Below are 23,639 nucleotides of genomic sequence, written 5' to 3'. Positions count from 1 at the left end.
TATTTAAGTTCACAATTACAACTTTATTTTGATGAGATATCTTTATTTACATGTTTTTCCTTCGCTGTTCCAATCACACGTCACAAATGCTTTTCTTCATTTTATGGCCAATCACGCAATCATCCTCACGTTGAAATACCATAATATAGCTTTTCCCCAGTAGCATTCCCCAATTCTATTTTCCCCAACTTCTACCAAACACTTCTGGTACTCCTTACTTCCCTTCATTCCTATCACCTTCATAACCACCACCGGCAGCAGCTTGGTTGGAGTGCGTAAAACGTGCCGCTGACGGGTGACGTTTATTAATCTGGAAGTTGATGCTGATTTCGTGAGCGTTATTTGATCACCTCGCGCGATGAAAGTTTACCTTCAAACGAAACTCTTCTCCCCGGGGAAACGAATTCCTTTCCCCTCCCCCATTTAATTCCGAGCGTATCGGTACCAAACTGTAAAAAAGGGCAACAACAGAACAGGCGAAGGAACCAACGTCACACGGTACACGCGGTTGTGCACAGCATCGGAAGGCATCACTAAACCCGTCGGATGTCCCGCTGAGTGCCGCATTTTGTACTGCGAAGGTATTGCTGGTTCGGATAAATCATGCGCAGGCTTAAGCCGACAACAGAGCACCCAGCGCACCTTTCCTACGCCCTTTACCCTGCGATTGAAGACGGGCTGCTGAGCTCCCGAAACGGCTCAATCGGTTATTTTTGGGATGGGAAGAGGAAGATCGGTGGCCCGTTCGGTCGGTCACGGTATTTTCCAAAGTTCCTGCCGACGTCAAATATTGCTGAGAAAGGGTTTGCCGAGGGAGTGTAGAGTTGTGGAGCTTAAGTTTAAGAATCTTCCGGGGGCTGAGGCCTGTTTCACCAGTTGGTTAGGCTATCCATGATGGAACCCGCGAAATTCTCGGCACTATTTAGCGATATGAAATTTTCATGGAACAATTTTTTATTACGAGACTCAAAATAATATATTTTTTGTAAATTTTGCAAGCAGATATTTCATATAAAATATATTTAAACCCTGGTTTTTAGCAAATTATTTGTTAGTTTAAATTTATTTTACGTTTTTATAATAAAAGCTGCCACTACAGTGTTCTCAAATCGTCCTACATAAGCCATTGCTACAGAAGAATCTTTATTCTTCGATAAAAAATTCCAATGACTTATCAATTTTTGCCTCCATCAAACACCGTACCGGTCCCGGTGGGAGACAGATGAGGAATTTGGTTTTGCGGTTACCGTTCACCTGGTTAAACCATGGCTGCCCTCCTCTTCCCTCTCCCCCTCTCGGGTTAAAGGGTTGTTTTGTTTTCAATTTCCATCTATTCCGATTAGATTATGGTTTCCGACGATGAGGCGATTTGACTACCAGCGAAACCCGTCGCCCGACCCGGTGCCGTTGATGCCGACATTTTATCTAAATATTTTTATCTGTTTATAGGCTACAAGTTAATTTCCTTCCACCCAGGTCCAAACCAAACCGGGCACGATGATAGCTTTCACGTGGTGCGAGCGATTTTGAGCCCAATTCCGTTTTGGATTGGCTGTGTTTCCCTTTTTCGTTGTGTCTCCGGCTCTCGTCCCCAACTTTTTTCCTGGCATCTTTTAAACTTCGTTATTTTTTACGAATCGATCGTGCCATTGCCTTCTGTCTTTATTTTCTTTTGCTGGTGGAGATAGCATTCAGACATAATCATATACCTTTGCTAGGCATAAAGCTCATTTACATATCGTTCGAATGATGTGTCTCGCTACGCTTGGATTGTCTGCCCTTCCAGAAGTGTTTTCCGATTGGTGATATCTTTATCACACCGTGATTTTATGGCAGACAGGTTCTAACACTTTGTGTTAATGTAAGAAGAATCTGTTAGACTTTTTGTTGCTATTTACTATTACATCATATATTTAATGCTTACAGGTGAAGAATCTTCAACGATCAATGAACCTGTGATAAACACTGATACGAAATTGCTGCATAATTTTCAGCCCTGATTCTTTGATCAGAGTTTTGGTTTTAAAGCAATATTTATCATTTGTCTTTGGTAATAAAGACATTAATACCCTGAAACTAAATTGTTGGTGAAGAGGTAATCTATAAATGCCAAAAAAAACATCATTTTGTCAAGAACTTTCTACCAGAACACAAAATAAACAAATTGTGTAGAATACAACATAAAACAATCAGAAACACATACTTTTCACATTTGGTAAACCTTATACTTTGCTCCGGTTCCACTGGATTAACTTACCCCCAAAAAAAACGCAACAAAACATCCTAACCTCAATGTCTGCAAAACATGTTCCACACCCACCCCAGAAATGACGCTCTCCGTTCCAACAATCTGTCTTGTAATCGGAACCAACTGTCCTTGTTACAAACCTTTCGCTGCAAGAGAAATGTTCGGAAGAAAAGTCCTTTGCACTCGTTGCATTTCTCCGATCTGATAACAGCAACATCTTCATTATGGCACACACACAAAAAAAGGTCAAAATGTACCGACAGGAACGAAAGAATGAAAAAACCATTCCGACGTAATAGGAGATTTATTTCGAAACCATGTTCCCGGCTTTCTTACCGGCTTTCCTCACTTTAAGGATGCCTTGAAGGACTTCTTCCGACCTAAAACCAGAAGCCGGCAAACAACTCATCTTGGGAAGAGAAAGCAAAATATCAGATATCAAGCTATTGCGACTGCGATGATTTTCCTTTTTGCTTCAGAATCAATCCTTTGCAACAAGAAACATCCGACAATGTAGACCATTGCCGAGCAAGAATGGAATGAAAATGGCCCATTACACCGATCTTAGATCTTCTGATGACGGGTGTGTTGTTTTGTTTATCCTTTCCTCAATGTGGAATGTACATACGGGTAACAACAAAAAAAGGAGTCATGAGGATGCGTTATCTGCACCCTAAAACCCGGTAGCACTGGTACAAATAAGTAGCCCAGCTCTATTAACCGTGTGCACACTATCTGGTCGATCGTGTTGAAGCTAATGCAAAGGGTACAATGTTTAAATGAAAAGAAAACTTACGGTCACCAACAAATCATTCCCTTCTTGCGGTGGGAAATTGCTGCAGCAACAGCAGCTCAGCAATTCTTCCACAAGAATGTCATTTAGATTACGGGACCTAAACGGTCGCCCATTACATTCCATTCGATTGTGATTGGTTGTGGACGTATGAGTCATCACGATCAACCTTGCTCGAGGTGTTTTCCGTAGAACCCACACCTTGCGTACCGGCTCGAGAGCTGCGAGACCTCACGGCTAGTAGTAATTAATGTTTGAGCCCATCAGCTACCTAAAGATAGCAGTGCATCTTAACGGGTCGTTCAAAATTAAGTTGCTTTTGAGGCTTCTGGGTGGCAATACTCTGCTGGTGGGCAATGCCTGTCAGGGGACATCTAGCTGCAGAATCTCTTCCTATATAAATTCTTCCTTAATAACTTTGACTATTTGTAAGATGTTTTTAATGCCTTCTTTTTCTTTTCTTTCAGCTTCATCGAACTCAATGTGGTATCGCGGAATTCTGGTGAGAAATTCATATAAGTTATCAATCGATTATTTAAAAAATTGATATTTTGATGCTTTGAAGCTCAAAAATTAATTCTTTCAATGAAATATGAAGTTCTAATACCTATAAATTACTACACAACACCAACCTAACCTCATTCATACCGACCAAGAATAGTTAACCTTTCATAGATAAACCTTAAAATGTATGAGATGAGTTACTAAAGTGGATACTATTAAACTATTAATTCTCGTTTAAAATGATAGCTTTATAGCTCAATAGTAAATAGTTTTAATAACACAAAAAAAATGTTCTTGTTGCACACACCTTGCAATATATTGATTATTCTTACCGTACACTTACACTAACGGTAAAATCCTAGAAATCTCCACCTAACTCATCTCCACAATACAGATCATTTAATTACAACGCCGCACAGTGCAGTAGCGCAGCATAATTGCATATCGGCTGCAAACATTCAATTACTGACGCCGACGATCGGCGTCGTATTCATTTCACCGTATTCACCGGTACTACAGAACCTTGTTCACACGGGCTTCACCATAAACATACACAAATACACCAAAAAAAAGGGTAAGCCGCCTTTCCGTAATGTCAGAACATAACATTGTCTTCCTGTTGTACCGCCCACTGGAACACACCCTTTACCTTGCCTCCCCACCCACTTAACGCATGTTTGTTTGTTGGATCCGTGCCAACGTCTTAGCGCCATCTTCTGCCCGATCCGGGTGCTTTGTGGATGCTTCCAGCCGCCACCGTCACCATGGTTCAGTTGTGTGCCCGTGCTCTTAATTAGTCTGTAATTTGTATCAGGGGAGGCCCCATTTCCGACCGGCGTAACCGAAACTTGATTGAAACGGATCGAGAAAGAATCGTACTACAACCAGAGAACAAAACCATCCGACTCATCCTCGCTAATCTCCAGCTCCGGTGCGGAGATTTCACTCCCTTTAGCTTTCGAGCATCGAAAAACGGGTCCAGTATAGGGTGGCGTATAGCAAAAACTAACGGACATGATAAACACCGGGACTGGCGAGTGAGTTGATGTTTTCCCTCACACAAACACACAGTGCACACGTTCGATCGACGACTTCCCACTATTTTCCCGATCGACGATCAAACGGTGCGCGATCGGCTTTCGGTTGGGCTATCGGATTGATTATTTTGTTGTAGCGTTGCTCCTGAATCATGTAAATTAATGACCATAAACCGAATGCAATTTAGTACAATCAGCCGTTTGAAAAAAAGGGAAAAAGGGCCGCTATTTTGGTGTGAAGGAGTGAGTGATTTGTTTCAAGCTTTATGAAACGAGCAGAATTTTTTATTGATTTATCTTGTGTCAGCATCAAAATATATAAAAACGATTGATGCTATTTGAAGTTAGAATATGTTATAAATTTTGATGCTAAAAAAATAAAATATGATTGGTAAATATTTTAGAATATGCTAATAAAGTGCATTTTGAGTTAAAGTAACTCATATCTTCAATACGGAAATAGATTTTCCCATTATCTTTTCTTTGATATCAAAGATCCTCACGTCAAAACATGATCGATGTTCTTACGTTCGTATAATATCTTTTAACCGACAACATCCGGCCGATCCTACATCAAAATGTCAAACTTTTCGTATTGCATCTTCTTGATCCTTCATTTCCGTCGATGTACGATCAATTCATCTGCTAAACAAACTCATCAACTTTATTCCTTTCCATGCGTATCGATCATGACATACTGCTCAAGGACATTCATCAGGATTTCTCACATTGTCACCAATATTTAATCCTATCGCATTGATGTTTATTTTCTAGAACCATTTCCAGTGAGGAAAGTGTTTACTGGCTTGTAATTTACCAACAAAATATTGCACCTTTATTTGGACAAAGCTTAACTTTCACTAACATGAATGTTCACTGATTAGTTTTTAGCTGGAAATTCACATCACAAAGAAACCATGGGGAGTAAAAGTTTCTCATCCTGGTCGCTGGTACAATGTTTGACTTTCTGAAACTTTGTCTCCCAATTTAGCAAATATTGCAAACAGAGAGTGTAATATCTACTGCCATGTTGCTTTGTTTACTCAAGTCCCATGCCTTGTGTCGCGCTGGAAAAACTGCTTCATCCAGCGCTGAAAAGCAACCCTCTGGGAAGCGTTCTAATCCTGCGACAAGGTAACGATATACCGTCCGAATCCGACAATCTGTTTGATCAACAAATTGTCAATAATTCGATCGACCTCTCATCCGGTTGTTCCGGCAGTTGTAACCATTTATCATTATTGTATTACCTTTTAATATTGATTCCGAACCGTCTGTTTTTCCCTTTTGCACCTTTCCGGTTTCGGTCACAGTTCACCGAATGGTAAGCCCACCTTTTTTATCCCTCGATTTTAATACACGGTTTCAGTGACAATTCGCTTACCAGGTTCGAAATGCCCTGACTGCTATGAAGGCTAATTCCTTTTCCTAGCACTCACTTTCAGTTAATCCCGGGGCGCGCTGTGCTGGTGTGAGTGTGTGTTGTTTACCCCTTTTTTCCTTTCCAAAGAGAGAGAGAAACGATCCCCTAGCAGCAGGCCCATTGCAGGAGACACCTTTACGTTAAGTCCCCGTCATTAGCTACGTCCACAGCGTGTGATGCTACCACCCTTTCCCGGTATGGTTTAACACGTTTTTAATTCTTGTTTCAAACTTGTTAAATGCTCCAGTTTTTATCCCTCTCATCGTTTCACCGTACCATGAACGATCTCGTAACGAGCTGGTATCAGGGACTTTAAATACGGTTAAGGTTTCAACACGCATGCGGTGTTGCTTCTTGTTTTGTGCAACAGTTCTTTTTTAAAATGCGTAATAATTTAATAATCTCATCTCACTAACACTCGACACACGGGGACCTCAACGACACCTCAGGCTGTACTTCTTGCACATCTGCCATCTTCAAAATTCGCTCCAAAACCCACCCAACGACGAGTGTTCTAAAGCCAAGCACCTCGGTGACCATAATCTGTGCACCCGATTAAATACCCGATCTACTCGACCAAATTCCACCGCTTCAGGGGATGCTTAGCTGGGCCAGCAACTAAGCCACCGAACCCGAGGCCTTGTGACAGTCTCAAGTGGTATTATCATGCTGTTACACACCACCATCAACACGTCCACGAGTTCCTGCAGGATATGGTTTAACCTTCGCAGCATATAGCCATGTAAGCACGTTAAAGCTCACTGAAGGACCTCATCATTCTTTCCTAACCCGCATTCTCGATTCTTCCACTCTAACGAACCTTGCCCAATACACCCAAATTGGGGTTCGTAATCGATTCTCAATTAGTTTTCTGCATCGTCTAATCTTAACGGCAACATGAGCGCATTCAAGTGCAACCTGCAGAACGTACCAGAGTGAGCTTAGCTGCAGCAAATTCAATGACATAAGACGACAAACACAGCCGGATTTATTTCTCAAGGTTTGCTAGAATTGGTGCTCTAGGAATACGTTGACATCCTTACATGCCCGCACCAAATAATGTGCTAATCCACTTTCAATGGGTGTGTTATGTTTACCAACCCATTGCTTACAATTGCCCTGATTTCTTTCACAAACCTTGAGGATTCCCTAAAGAGACCTCACAAAATTGCTTGTTGTACTTGGGGAAAAAGCTGACGCTGAAATTGTATTCAAATGCAAGCAAAAAAAGCGATTTCTTGGAAGGAATGCGGGTTGTTTATGGTTGTATGTTATACCCTATTTTGTTCAACCTAATACTGTTTTAATCCTTAAACCATACCAACATCCTTATTCGAAGTACTTCAAAAATTGCTAGATCTTTGTTCAAAAGAGCAGAGAATTTGAAGGACGTTATTGCTTAAATTTGGATAGAACATTTGTTTAAAAATTAATGTTAAATATTTTATTAACATTTAATAAAATACCTGCAACGTTATAAATACTCCAACACAAACAAATTTAAAATCCCACAACCTAACACTGCATTATTCTTTTCCACCATTATAGCAAAGCTCACGAATCCGAACTTCACTCGGAGCAAACAGGTTTAATTCTTCTATACATACTAAACATTCAATTGTACTGCTTCACTTTCATCCACCCGACAATTCGCATTAGGCTGGTGAGAAAGAAAAAAACCCTAATACCCATTTATATTATTATTTTCCACTCGCTAATACTATTCAAATTGCATCCCACATATGTGCATTGTGTGAACAGTGATTTCTTTTGCATGGATTGTGCAAAGAAAAGAGCGTGTTTTTGCCGCCACAACATAACACAACTGTATGTACACACACGGGGCAAAAACACACCGCGTGAAGATTGCACAAGGCAATTGTAAAAGAAAAGCGACGAACAAAAAACGACACATCGTCTCATGACAAAAGCTTATTTATTTATGTGGAAATGTTGCTTTATAGCGCACGATCATGAAGCAAAGGGCAGGGCGCTTCATGGTGGACGGAAGTGAACTGAAGCCCTTACACCCTTCACTATCATTTTCGTCTTCTTTCTGTCCAGGTTAAGAAAAAAAACGATGACAAATGGCGTCGTGGACGAAGCGAAACGGCGACACCTTAGAATATGCAAGCAAATACACACAGAGAGGCCAAGAAAATAATGCAATCAAACCGGACCATCTCGATGTGGAGGATGGTCCTCCAACCTAGCAGGAAAGCGAGAATAAAAGCGAACAAAAGCAAACAACTGCCCTGTCCAACGTTGCTGCGGTTCTCCTTCAATCGCCGTTCCGATTGGTGTTGTTGTGAGAGAAAATATTTTCATTTAAATTTACATACATTTCTCGTCCCCAACCGCGCTTTCGTTCTGTAACGCATGGCGAACAGGAAGTCCTTCGTAACATCGCCTGTACATGCTAAGGCTCGCATTAATGAGGATTAGTGTATACCGGCCTTCTGATATTTTATCCAATTCACTGCCACCGTGTTTATTTCTTTTTCTTACCGACAATCGAAAAACCTCACGAATGCGGTGGAGCATAAATTTAATGTGAATCGAAATGCGCATGTTGGCGCAAGTACCTTTACTATTGTGTTCCCGGTTTGCTTCCTCGCTCGGGCATACAAACTTCAGACCAGTCCAACAAAGAAACCGTAGAATAACACTTCGCACATAAAAGATATTGATAAATAAACAAACAATAAAAATATGCAAATCAGTACCAGCACCCAACCAGGGAGCGTTGGGCGTTCTGAATCATTTTACCCACAAAAACACCCCTTGCACGTGGAGTGTTACTATTCGAAACTAGGGGTCTGCTATTTAGAAACACTATTTTGTACTTGACACGATTAGTTTTATGAACTCGAAAACTGTTCACACTTGGTGCGATACATGTCCTCCTTTCGGGGGTGTAGATTGAGTGGAAATAGAACGCAAAAGAATTGTTTTTTTTTTTACCTTTACCTTGAATTACAAGGTTTGTTTCACTCTACAAATTTAGCTTAGCACCACAAATCAATCGTACCGTGGAGAGATGTCATAATTTATTCGCTACATTCACATTAAGGAGACATTATGGCCAACCACACAACACTAATACTAGTGTTAAACTGCGTCACAACAATAGAATTAGAAACGAAATTGAGTAGCTTTCTATCATTGTTATGACTAGAAAGCTTCATAAAACTACATCGCATTTGACGCCATTTTCTTGTTTCAATCTTGTTTTTTTTTATTTTACTTTTTATTTTCTTTACGCAAACTTCAGCGGGAAGTTCGTCGAAATAAAATAAAATATCAAATGTGAGCAAAAAAAAAATATCTTAAAAGAAAACAAAAGCAAACTAAAAACAAGCGATTTGATTGCATTTGTGATGGCCAACAAAACGTACAAACGGTACAAAACAAAACATGGAGTTGGTTTAAAAACAACACCAACAAAAAAAAAGCTTTTGTCCACACCGGTCAAGCAGGTGAACAAACAAACAAAAAACAAAACGCGAATATTGCAAAGCCTTTTTTTTTTTGCTGAAATGTGCAGACAAAATAAAACGCGACAAACGAATTAAAACGAAACCTACAATAAAGCGCGTACCGTGGTGGCAGTGTTGCCAGAAAGTTGTCCTGTAACCTGTCCTCGTAACATGAACAGCCGAAAAAACAAAACACTGAATCTGATGTTCCGGTGTTAGCCATTTTCTTCTCGCCTCTCAACAAAACGCGCCTCTCCATCTTTAGTCACACAGGAAAATAAAAAAAATGCAAACAAGGGAAGAAACAAAAATCCATCAACAAGGGAAAGACCACAATCAATGGACGGCAAACGTTCGAGAAGCGTACCAGGACACGAAACCGGAAGTCGCACTGTTGTAGTTTTATTTTTATTTTTCTTTCGTCTTGCGATACAATCAGGTGTTTGAGGTTATTATTGTAAACGACAAACGCGACGATATAAAATGGATTCCTTTTTTTCCTGGTGGCGGAACAATCGAAGGAGTTTGCTTCGTTTGTCGTAGCGCGAGCTCGCTTTAATGAAGTGTAACTCACTTCATTCGTCAGCGGTCAGCTCGCTGTGGTCAAAGCTATAGGAACATTTTGTTTGCGACCGGAACTTGCTGCCGGATGGCAGCTCGAATTAATTACTTCCTGCAGTGTTTCGGCTATCAATGAAAGGGAATTTTACACGCTGAAACGTACGAAAAAGGATACCGACTGGATGAGATTTTTCTTCCAGCTTTTGCAATAAAAAAACAGTTCGTCGCACAACGATTCCGTGTACAAAAAGCGAATTTTTAACGACTTAAAGCTCGTTTTATGATACATTAAAGTTTTTTTTAAACAATTAATCATTTTTCATCTAGTTTATAACATTTAATGTTCACATTCCAATTGACTCCTCCCTTCAAGGGTTATTTAATAAAAAAAAACCTTTGAAAACCCTATTTATCCATGTGCAAAATGTTTTTTTAAAAAATTGCAATAAAATCCACACAATGCATTACATTCATTTACCACCGAATGGCACCTATCGATATCATGCCATTTACTTTCCTTTCGTGTACATCCACCAGCACAAGCACGTGACCATGGAAAACGACCAACTTTCAATGTTCTAGTTTTTTTTTTGGTTGCAAAACTAATAAAATTACCCGATAAATAAACCATCAAATGCAGTGGAAGTGGCTTTGGGGTCCTGTACAATAGTACTGATGAAGGGATAAAATCACATTCCCAACATTTTGGTCCATTTTTGCTTTATTTCCTAAAAGTGATGCAACGTTTCATACGCGACATGGCGATAAGCGACGAACCCCGGGGTTTTTTTTCTGACAGAGGAACCAAAGCGAGTAAACACGCCCGTTTTTAATCTTTCGTGCAGTTGCAGTTATGCTGCAAATGGGAAACATACGGGACACACGTTCCGAAACGCATCACCAAGCAAACAGAGCGAAATCGTTTGCAATTCTAGCATTCCCCGCAACGGTTACGGTAACACATTTGTTATTGTTCGATTCTGGTTGTTTATAAGCCACCGATGGCTTACGGTTGGTTCAACTAACTTATCGCTCTACCAGACAGTTTCGTTTCCCCCTCGTTTCATGGAAAACTGACATCCCGTGTCTCGGTAAGCCCTCGAATTATGACACACCGTAGCCGATACAAAACGGATTTTGGTTGTCGCATAGCTTTTGGCACTGCAAAATATTGTCTCGACAATGCATGCCCTTGCTGTATGTTTCCTGTATTCCGGGGTTCTTTTATTTCCCTCCGAAACTTCCCAAAATGTTTCTCTCTCCCCTTTTTCCGTCGACAACATCTCATTTTGTGCCACTGCGGCACACAACTCCGTACCTTCCATTTAACATCTTAATCCGGACGGGGAATCTGTTTGATAATGGCCGCTTTATTCGCTACAAACATTCGTGGTTAACTGTTTGCCATTACAAAAGGACCTTTGCTTTTCATCCAGCGCTAGGGGCCAATTTCCCGAATGCCCAAAACGAAAGCATCATAAATTACTATCATCATCATCGGGCACGTTGGCACGACTGTCATCCATATGCCATACGATGTACGGCATCGATTTGCCGTTTCACACATTTTCGATGCAAAAAGATTGATTTTTTGTAATGGTTGTTTCCCCCGGCTGGGTGTCAGATGCGTACCACAACAACAGGAAACAATGGTACAAATATTTTCCCGTTTAGCCCCAGTGCCGAAAGTGCATCCTGTCTGCAACCCATCAGGCCGCGATCAGGATATACAAACCGTTACAAATTCGCGAAATTAATTTTTCCCGTTTTTCGTGCAATTTTCTTTTTGGGTGATTTTCTTTTTTTTGTGTTCCGAGGGTCACCTCTTACCTTTACTATGGGATGGGAATACATTGCCCCTCAAGGGAAGGGAACACACAGATGGTTTTAGAGTCAGTTTTAGAGGGATCTTAGGTGAAGGCCTGGTATAAGCAAACCTTGATCGTAACTAATGGAAGCTTAACAAATGCTGGGCGACACTAATAGTTTCTTTTTGCCTGATTTACATACAATTTATATGTTTGAAGAATATAAATTTGAGTTGATAATCTTTCGAATGCAGTAGGATCGATTTTCTATTTCATTATTAAAATTTTGATATTGTTTAGTCGAATGTTAAAATGTTTAATGTTATACTATTTCAATACGTTTTATTTCAACAAATATACAACTAAAAAATATTGAGTCAAAAAAAATATTCTTATTTTGCTTTATATTTACAATGTTCTATATTTTATTATAATCTCACAAAATTTAGTTTATTCTCACCTTCCAGCGTATCCTTCATACCACAAAAAAGGATTATTAAACTGTCTAACAAGCAGCTTGTGCTCTGCGATCCTTCACTCTTAATGACGTGTTGAATATTGACATCAAACACAAGACAATTTCCTTTGGCATGAGAATCCTTCCACTCGTACCAATACTCACCGTACCCTGGCCTACCGTATGATATCTTCATTATTGATACACAACAAAACTGTCCGCACCCTAAACCTAGCCACACAATCGCAAAGGACTTCCACTATAAATGCGGCAAAGAAGAAAAAAAACCCCTCTAAATCACACCAAACGATCATCGGTTTTGGATCGACCTACGAGCAACAATCGACACGGTTTTCCGGCCAAACGATTAATCATTTGCACCGGCGTAGCGATGCATCGCTTTTTCACTGTGTCTGCGTTGACAACCCAGCATAAGAGGATCGCATCCCAAATAGCCTGTGAACATGTGTTTGTCCGGTGGCCAATTCGGTAGCCATTGTTTCCGGCCACAGTGCCGGGGTGAAACTTTTGTGGTGTCTCTCCGTTCCCCACATACACACACACACACGCTCTTTGTTCACCTTCGCGCAGTATGCATTTAGGTTTGCTTTATTCCACTCTATATCTTTATCTTTTGTTCCACATTGGTGGACGGCTGCATGGCGGGCCCAGCAAAAGGTTGCGCTGGCGGCGAAGAGAAGGAACACCGTTTCCGATGGGCTATAATGTTGATACAAAATGGCGCAGCATGACCTCGGGGCAATCGGGGTTTTTGAGTGCAGCACATCGGTAGCAAGGCGACAACAGCAGCTGCTTCCATGAGGTGAGAGATACGAACGAGTGGAAATCTTAGTGTAAATGCACCTTTTAGGGAAATGTGAGCTGAGAAGATAGCTTTATTGTGTGGCTATTTCGTTTCTTTAAGTCTCTCAATTTAGATGCATTTTATCATTTGTCAAAATCTGACATTATATTAAACTGAATTAAGAGAGAAACTAAATGTCATATTTTTTTTAAATATTTCGTTTTTCGTTCTCAATTTATTGAAGAACTAAACACATCCTCAGTTTAAAGCATTTTCCTTTAAAAAATTGTTGAAAGAAAGAACAAAGCAGTTAACAAAGTTGATGGCCTAAATCAACAAGTATTCTGTTGATTTTTCATATTAACTTCACACACTAGTCACTATCAGCTATCTTAATCTTCACATAAACTCCCTTACCTTACTACGATAATCTATCTCGGACACACCTTCCCATCGGTAGCTTCTATTGATTTAGGCACTTCACAGCTGCTACTGCCATAGCTTTCAATTTTCCGCTCTACTTCCAAGGATTTCAAGTCCCTTACCGTTGCATGGTCATTTGTGAACTCTTCAACTAACCTGTTCCATGGCTAAAAGTAGCTCCTTCCGGCTTAACTTCCAATAGTGATCACAGCTCGTTGCGTTAAGGAAGCTCTCATTTTTATCACACTTGAACCACACGTTCTGGGTAAAGTCATACTGAAGCAATGTAGGAGCAACGGAAGCTCGAAAAAATAACAGACCATTGGCGTACCGTTGGTTGGGTGGTACGAGTAATTATCTAATTATTTGCAACTACGCTTCTAGCTGCTACAATTCCTTCGGTTACAGCAATGCTCTTTCATTGCTTCTGATCCTCTACCGTAAGTTCCGTAAATTATCGTACTTTCGACGCGTTGAAGCATCATCTTTCACCGGTAGAAATGGTTTGGGCAACTACTGGTAACTACTGGTCAATTATCAGCTTACCTCAAGTGGCTTGCTGACTGGTCACTTGAATGAGCAGAACAAAAGGGCGCAAAAGTTTAAGGGATAGCAGGAAAAGGAAAAAAACCGCACACTCACTCCTCACGAACCAGGACATCTTCACTGACCACATTCAGAAGCAAAGTATCATGTTTGTCCTGAACCGAACCGGTGGCTTATCGGTGCGATACGATCTAAATCCGTTCCACGAAGACAGTGCTACAATCCCCGTTTCCTATCGGCAAATCTTTCACCCAGGATGATCTAGAAAAAACACGTTAATTATGGACGATTGCTACCGTCCACATTTAATGAACCGTTTTCCACCTACGCCCGGGGATTAGTTGGCGAAAAAATAGCATCAAACCGTTCCAATGTAGCCCCCGTACAGAAGGGAAAAAAGAGCACCAAAAGATCCAACCGCAAATTGAGCGTCTTCATGAACAATATGGACACTGCCACGAGTCCTGTACAAGGCACGGTTTTGGTTTTGGTTTGCCATTCACTGGTACCGCTTTCTGTTGCCACAAAAGTGCAGTACAGTGCGTAGTTTGCGCATGTAATTTTATCCTCCCGAAACTCTTCGCATAATGGGAAAATTGAATAATTGCGTCGGAGCTTCCTTTTCATATCCCTTCATTCGTTCGGTTCGGTATTGCGCTCTACTTTTTTTTGTGGCTTTTATTTTTGGGGAACAAAAAAACACACACATACATCCCATTGTCGTCTAAATGCTCCAATAAAAACACGAGCAGACACATCATCCTTGTCTAGCCCGGTCGGTTGTGTGGATGCGTCAAAACAGTTCGCAGCTAAGGACACGCTGCCGTTGCCGGTACGCTACAAACGAATTCGCACACAAAACCTCTGCTGGACACCGTGAACATAAATGGAGTTTTTGTCTGATGGGTACAACTGATGTCTCCAGCAACAGAGCAGCTTAGCAGCGGCAAGCGAAACCGACTGAAACTTGATCCACGCTGGCCAATGGATTTAGGAACGGGTTCGTCGCTTATGTCTGCGATTTGCGTTGCTGTCACCAGTTTTGGTCTGCTTCCATAAGGGGAGTTAGACAACAAGGATAACGTGTACATGAAAATAAGCAACACCAAACAAACTAAGCCGCCTGGGAACGATCGTCTGTGAAATTCGTTTTGTGATCATTTAAGATAGAAGAAGTATTTGAGCAAAGATTGTTTTGTCTTGAAAAATCTTGAAAAATTTATTTCAAAATAATAAATACGAATATGAGACATTGTATTACCTCATTACTTCCTCTCTTCCCATCGTCCTTTCACGGTTTATTGTTTCACATCACACTCCGTAACTAGATTTTCACGGCCAACTTTCACACCGCAGGACCACTTCCTTATTGAGCTCTGTTGATATACAAACTAATTTTCGGCACCATTCTTCTCACCATTCGCTTCCGTAAACGGATCCGCCAAACACGCTGCATGCTGCTGAGGCCCAGTATGACATCAACATGATATCATAATTTGTCCATCCTTCTGCCACCAAACATCAAGCCCGATGGTAATTTTACCTCCTCAATTATGCTCCCTTGTGTGGAAAATGGACCCGACGAAGGAGAAAAAGAAACAATCCAACCAAAAGGTCGCACAATGGCTACCCACCGATTACCCCCAGGGCTTGTTACGAACGCGCGTTCTCTGCTCGTTTGCCATCGAGAATGGTGTGGAGTTGTGGTATATCAGCTTCCCGCACTGCGCACCGTAATGCTCAATTTGTGCTCCCGGCTAGTTCACGCAACCAAACACCGCGCCTGGTTGTAATTTCAAACCGCAAAACATTGTGACTACGGTGCCGCAAACTTACACGCCCGTGTTTCCGAAATTGCCCAAGGGCATCGGATCTTCTTATAGGCAACGGCCAACGGATGCAGACCAGCACAGGGAGATGAAATCTGTCATCATTTTGTTTGCTACATTCCATTCATTAGCTGATAACTGTTTTCCGACACCGGTAAGAACCTGAACTCACTTTTTCCAAACACATTGCATCCTAGAATTGCGCCAGATGAGCCCGTAACCCGAGTGAAGTGGTGTGTTCGGATTTGCGGAAATTCTTAAGAAATCTTCGGGAAATTGGAAGCTACACAAACAAAGATACCATCCCGCAAACATTCACCCAGATGAGATTATCCCAAACTTCCTGGCCACAAACTTGTGGGACCGTCAGTCAAGCACCAGGAAGATATCTTACGACGCACACACCGTTCCGATGGTTATCGCGCATGCAAACCGTCCACAAGTCGGGGAAATCTGGATCGACTTCGTAAATGGATCGTGAACAAGCAGTCAGCTTGGTGATGATTATCTCACGCTCCATAACCACAGAAAGTACCACGCAATGGTATGCTTTTTTCTGCCATTTCGAGAATCTTATTGAACATTCATTGCAGTTCCATATGCAACAACCATTCGCACACAATTTGCACGTGTCAAGGGAAGTTCTGACCGCTTTAACACGGTGCTGACTTTTGCAAATGATGTATCGCCCTTACGAGTCGTACACGCGTCACGTTTTTGCGATAGAGAGAGAGCTGATACACAAATAACAATAAATAGTACGATGTCAGGCGATTTTCTGCGATTGTGTTTGAATGGCAAATCAATACGCAAAAATGCTATGACCAGTTTGACAGGAATATTGGACAACTGGATCTTCTCGTAGAAAATAGCATTCAGGATACTTCTTAAAAGATTTAGATTTTTTTTTAATTTGAAATAAACTTGGGTTAAAGAATGCTCTTTCTCCTATAATTAGCCTTCTAATACACTATTGTCTCATGCTCCTTTGCAACTATTCATAGAGATCCCAAAGATTCAATCCGTTTAACAAGAACTCACCTTCACATCAACTCCCGATCGATCAACGCAAGATCGATGGAGATACTGAAAGCATGCCATTCAATAAACAAACAATCGACACGGAACGTACATCGGTATGAAATCGATCAACCGACTAAACATGCCCACAATAAACTCTCCACTTGTGCATCACCAAGAAGCCAGACTGATCACTTCCTTGATCATCACACATCATGAGCGTGGAGGACCTTCCGCGAATGTTTTCGGCACAATCTCGTCCACCGTCGCAGGCAACGAAGGCACACTTTTACCTCTCGTTTGCATGCATTCAGACGAGTTGACTCGAGGATCGATCGTGTCTCCGGGGCACATACATATATGAAAGGCACAGTTTGATATCTGTTCACATTCATCATCCTCACCACACACTGGTCAGTGGGTACTTGTGACCTTGCGAGACTGTGAGACCCCGGTGCCTCCGTACCATATTTGGTGTGACCAGCCAATATCGGCATCCCATGTACAGCCAACATTCTGGACATGGTGGCTAAGATGATTCCCGATAACTACCAGTTAACTTCGTACGTGTGTCTGTCTTCGTTGCGTTGGCCGTTGATGGACGTATCGGTTCTGGAAACAATGAAAACCGTCAGAACTCGTAGCGCACAGGGTGAAGTCTCCCGCGGGATATCATGTGGCGTTCTTAACCCAGAACGAGCACCTCGACGCAGGAGAAGTTGTGTTAGAGGCAAACTTTTGGAGAAACAGCAATTCCTCAGCAATAAACCTCGATACACCCAACCACGCACCTAGTGCTGTGGAATTCGTTTGTAAAGAAGAAGACACGACGACAGTGTCCTAATATGGCCCCTATGAATGAAGGATTCATCATCCGGCTGTCAAAACTATCCATTGTTTTGTCTCTTTCCTTCAATCAGCATTCTTTGAAGGATCATCCTAACATGTTCATCTTCACAGAGTTGAAAACGACACAAACAAAATGAAGCTGCTCTATGCCTACTGCACGATGTCACCTCACATCAGGAGGTCCCTCTACCATTGTGCTGTTCACCAGTTTCTGGCAGTAACTGTTGGTGCCCACTTTCACCTAAATATACATGAAATTGGCAAAAGGCAGAAGCATCACCATCAGAATTAGCTCCCGTGGATGACCCACGGGTTTTGTTTACCCTACCACCCGCTGCTCATCACTGCCTTCACACTATCTTTAGCATCCTCTCGGCACACCAAGGGTCCCGGTCCCGGTCCCGGTGGCTGTAAATTGGTTCCGTTGACATCTCGCCCGTTAAGCGCGTGATCGTTCTAGGAGTGCCGTTGATAAGGAAGCTTGTTTTTGAAATGGAATTGCGAAGGTGCATGCAAATTGATGCTACCGGTTGGTATTCCACGAGCAAACGTACAACCGGGTGGTCCGTAGAATTTCCCTGTAAGTTCACAGGACTATTACAACTCGCCATGGGAGTATTTGGCTACCGGCTGTGAGGGCGTGTGGCCAAATGTTTCCATACTGTTAGAAAGTTGTAAACTTTTTACAGAGAAAGTTTATCCCAAGCAGACCACAGTTTTCCAAACAATTTCACTTGAGGATATTGTATTGGACATATAAATTCAGGAAGCGAAAATTCACTTCAAAGTCTTCGATAGAAAGTACAACCTTTAAATTATTTTCATTAAATTTAAGAATATTATTTTCTATAAAGTACTTTCAAAAGATCCTAACATAAGCATTACAATTCGCATCGAAAACGTTCGTTATTGAAATTTGAATCCATTCGCATTTCATTCGCTTGTTATCTGATTAGATTTGCATCAGAAATCCTAGAACCAACTAGCTAGAACCTGGATAAACAATGGTACACATAAATCAGAAACAATTACTATAAACTTGTTGTGCCGGGCACATGGGGTTCTTGCGTCCTTTAAAACCACGGGTAAAGTAAGGATATCACATTGTACTCCATTCATGCAATTTTTATTTACGATCAAACCGATGTAATACGATCTTTTACGAAAGGAAATAACAACAAACGGGCATCAAGCAAAATCAAACAGCATAGTTGCGTGTGTGTGAGGGATTTATTGGTCGAACAATCGATACATGTAGTCTATTCAATGATTTTTTTCCCTTTTTTTCTTGCACAGCCTTATCAATTGCGCAGATCAAGTATATTGTTCTACAGATGTAAACCCTCGCGTAAATGTGTTCAATGAAAGAATGGCGAAAAAGTATGTTTGTAGAATACGCGAAAAATGTAATGGAAAATATACAACATTTAAACTCCAGTCTTCTGGAATAGTTTTTAAATTGCATGAGAGAGTTCCTCAAAAAACAGTTTATTTTCTCTTCTATTGGAGATGCTGGGTATCGATCCCAGTACCTCTCACATGCTAAGCGAGCGCTCTACCATCTGAGCTACATCCCCAGATACGAACAGAAGCGTTACAAACCGTTAGGGTTATGATTGGCTTCGTATCACATTGTCGTGATTTTCACGACATTTATTTACAATTTATATATTTTTAACAGAAAAAATAAATGCTCTCAAATTTGTTAACATCACGTATATAATTTGAATTCCCTCATTTAATGAAAAATAGAATAAAATGTCGATAGGTTACAGCAAAAAGTAAAACTTCACCACAGCATGATTGTCCTTCTTACATTCTCTATCGCATTCAAACATCCAAATCGAAATCGAAACGAAATCCCTTATTCCGTTGCAAAACAACAACATTAGCAGATTGTTTCATGGTCGCTGCCCTAACCATATTGCCCTTCGGATTATCGGCTAGATAAAACTAGCCCGATTGAAACCCGATAGCGGTCCAATTGTTTGTTTTTGTCCACTCGGCTACCAAATCCTTGGTTGCACCCCTCATTTTCGTCACCATAAATTTTATATCACGGAGCCGAAAACGTTACCTTTCGAGTTACCAACCCAAAAATCAGCTCTCCGCGGGGTGGAAAAAAGGACACAGAAAAACCCGTCACCCGTAATCAGCTACTTTGTATCAAAATTTATATTTATTATTCTAACAACCGTCCAACAATTGCCTCACTCTCAATGTCAACAAGGAAAAGATAAAGGGATGGCTGCTCGCTGCCTAGTTTTGATCTATTTCGTCTTCCTGGCTTCGGATTCAACATCAACCGAAAATTACAAATTGTACAACAATGTCACCAGACAGACGGTTGTCCTTTTTAGACCCGGAAAACTCGTTCCGGAAGCACCGTTCGACCAAACGGTTCCGGTATGAGAGATGGCGCCGCCATCATACACTATTGCGGCATGTTTGCTTTGTAGTTGTCCTTCCAGCGGGAAGAGTCTGCCACACAGTTGGGTGACACAATTCGGCATAACATGAAAGCGCAGCAGTTCGAGCCGCATCGAGAGCGCGCGCGACATCCGATCACGATCGGATAGTAATCGTACCGAAAGTATCACATTTCTACTTTCCGTTCGGTGCTGGATAGAGAAATGCTTTTCAAACAATCCGTTCGCAATTCGATTCCCGTCGTTCTGCATTGTGCGTCTGGAAAGGACGAATGAGAAAATAGCAAAAAGAAGCGGTTAGGAGCAACGTCAGGCGGAAAAAACAAGGCGTTGTATTTTAAACCGATGTTTTGCATCGTACATTTGAGTTTAATTTGATACTTTACATTTTTTTGGGTTCTTTTTATTCAATTTTTAAGGAAAAAAACATAATTGTTTGTTGGTCTTATCATCACAATCTCTGATATATAAGAATCCTCTTTACTACTTTATTGCTTAATTTTCAGAGCAAAAATCCCTACTGAATAAGCAAGATTGTTTCTCTTCTCCAGGAATTATGAATTTATAAGAATATCTTCTAAATTTTATTCAATCTTCACACAAAAGAACGAACTTTATTTCTGGAAAACTATTTTCTCTCTCAGCTTTTCAATTCTTCATCAACCACAGTGTTCAGTGTTCTACGAAAACGTTTTGCAACCGATCGTTTTATGGCCCCCAATCAAGCGTGATTGGTTTGCTGGCTTTTGCAGAACAACCCCGTAGCTGTAGCACAATCCACACGTATAGGACACACGTCACAGCATGGTACAAATCACGTTGATGCTGTCGTGTAAGTCCTTCCGGTACGTATCTCAACCTACCCTCAGTGATGTGCCACCAGTGTGAAGTTTTTATGGTGGGGTCACTTACATCTCCGGGTGTAAACCAATCAAACAAACAAACGATCGTACCAGGAAGAATGCAAACAAAAAATGCAATCCCAAATACGCTCCAATCTGTCCAGGAATTTCGATCCTTAGAATATCCATAAACAACAAATATTTGTTCTGTTGAATTTCTGTTCTCCGGACAATGGTGCAAAACGTCGTGTTTTATGAGCGGTTGCAAAGGAAAAAACCAAAATCGAGGAACGGCTAAAGGAGAACGGCCATTCTCACCTCACTGTTCGGTAATGCATTGTTACCAAAAACAGCTTAACCCGATGTGCATCAAACAGGCTCGGGTTCGTCGTTTTCTGTTACCATGGTAATTTCACAGTGTAAAGAGTATTTTTAAGCGTTACCGTGAACAGAATTACACCCAAGGACGGAGTTGAAACGTGTTTTCTTATGAACGATCATCTGTCATTTAAACAAACAAACATCGCGTAAACAAATTCCATGCATACGGTGCAGATTATGAATGACCTTCCTACAAATAAAGTCAAACATAAAGCACAAGAAAAACAAGCTGATTCCACAACACTTTCTGGTTCATTCTCACCAAAAGCATAAACTACAGCTCTGGGTAAAATATTTCCACTTTTCACCCATGACTTCGAAAGCTGAAAAATCGAAGTTGAAAAGAAACTTCATCTCTTCCATCATTCCACAAAATCCACAAAAAAGCGAACACTTCTTTCCACCGTAAGAAAAATGATGATTGAAACATCAAACAGGGCTCAGGCTCACCTTACGGTCGCATCGTTATTTTTCACGCCGACGTCGTTGTTGACGAAATGAGAAATTGAAAATAAAAACGCCATATATTATGACATATCGCTATTGTTCGGTTTAATATTTATGATGTGTAATTTATCTTGCACTCTGACTCCCAACTCAACTCCATCGCCCGCGATCACCTTCCTGTTAAACAAAAAGCAGCACCTTACGGGTGCGGGCGAACGCATAGATTTGGTTGTTTTGCCTCATTTTCTCGCACCTTTTTCCTTCACGGCTTTACGGCTCGAACTTGACGGCATGACTTTTATTGATAAGTGCACGCGGTGTCGTCTCGTCGCGATGATGTCTTCGTTCGGTTTGTGTTGTTATGTGTCGGACGTGGATGATGAGAAGAGAATGAAAACGAATCCATCTATTCATGGATTCCCGAAGAGCGCACAGCGTGATCTCCCCGTTCATCGCTCGAAGCTGTAAGAATAGGACGCTCAAATGCAACAGGTTGCTATGGAGATCGGTACGGAGCGTTCGGCTTACACTATGGGAATGGCATCATACCAGTTCAAAGCCGATTCAGTTGATTTATGGTGGACGGTGTGTAATTAGATTTTCCACCCAAGAATGGCTATTCAGCTGGGAATTATGATTCTGGAAGGAGACAAATAGAATTCCAGAAGCAAACCTTTTCGAACGATTCATTATATGTTCATAGCTTAAAGCTCATTTCTATCGTGTATCGTTCCATCTTTGATCATAAAATTAATCAATCGTATTCATTCTCGGTAGTAAAGCAAAACTTTTTTTTATTACACATCTTTAGATTGATTTAATTTTTGAATCATCCTGTTGAAATAAGTGTCAAAAGCGTCTTCCATTACAAAGATTTGTCTTGGAATCAACACCTTGTACAATATTTTTTTAAGCAATGCTTAATGTTTTAAATTTTGCAGTTTCAATAATTTAATTTTTAGTAAGTCAAATTAAGCTAATAGTCACTCAAAGTGGGACCTTCTACAAATCCTATATTATAAGCTCTTTAAGCTAAAATAATCGACATTTCCTTGCTGTCGATTTACTTTATAAGAATGCCTGGTAAAATAATATTATTTGATTATTATTTGAATATTTATGCACGTGTTAAAAATAAGAAAAATACTCAATCATCCGTCCGTCACACATTTCCAACAGAAATCAACCAATCATTTAAACTTATCCGCACAGTTCGGAAATGCATTCTTTGCCTGAAACAAAACCACATACAGCGGTAGCATTCTGTCCCGCCTAAACCATTTTATGTTAGCATCAATACAAAACGACGAACCAATCATCCCGTGCTCAATCATGTGTCTCAACAAATCAGTTCCTTTTCAATTCGCTTCTCCACACTGCGACGGTGAAGTTAAACAAACCACAAGAATCACTGGCACCGTTCGGAAGCGGTTCGTTGCTTGCTCATTGCACCTCACCTTAAATGCAGATGTCCGGTAAGAGGTGCAGTTTTGCATTTGCCCATCCGTCAACCGAAACGTCTCGATCATCATCCATGTTTCTTGCGTTTTTGATTTACATCACCCATGTTTCGATCGGAACGGAGGCTTCCCTGCGGTGTAAGCGGATCCTGTTTTTTTTTTGCAAAAGCTACCTATCTGCCTACGAAAACTGGTGTATTTGCAAATGGAAGGACAAAACAAAACGGGAACTACAACAAAAATTCGCCCACCAGAAGAAGGCAACCGAATGTCTGCTTCTAAGCAATGCATCAATCGA

At 41.0% G+C, this 23,639-nt stretch overlaps 1 protein-coding gene and 1 non-coding gene across 3 annotated transcripts in view; one reads left to right on the top strand and one right to left on the bottom strand.

Annotated features, from left to right (window-relative positions):
* The first annotated feature begins 3,507 nt into the window (after positions 1 to 3,507).
* LOC125763901 (tubulin monoglutamylase TTLL4) overlaps positions 3,508 to 23,639 on the top strand; it is a 73,081-nt gene continuing 52,949 nt past the window's right edge. For both annotated transcript variants that reach the window (XR_007418419.1, XM_049427589.1), the window contains exon 1: positions 3,508 to 3,543. Coding sequence is in view for 1 of the 2 variants with exons in the window: in XM_049427589.1 (XP_049283546.1) it covers positions 3,523 to 3,543 (21 nt within the window). In the remaining variant the exon portion in view is untranslated. The remainder of the gene's footprint in view (positions 3,544 to 23,639) is intronic.
* On the bottom strand, positions 19,287 to 19,359 carry Trnaa-agc (transfer RNA alanine (anticodon AGC)). Its single transcript has one exon. It is a non-coding gene; the product is annotated as a tRNA-Ala (tRNA).

The sequence above is a fragment of the Anopheles funestus genome, chromosome 2RL (genome assembly GCF_943734845.2).
Source record: "Anopheles funestus chromosome 2RL, idAnoFuneDA-416_04, whole genome shotgun sequence".
Lineage (NCBI taxonomy): Eukaryota > Metazoa > Arthropoda > Insecta > Diptera > Culicidae > Anopheles > Anopheles funestus.
Note: the sequence above shows the minus strand (reverse complement) of the source record. Positions and strands in the feature narration are given on the sequence as shown.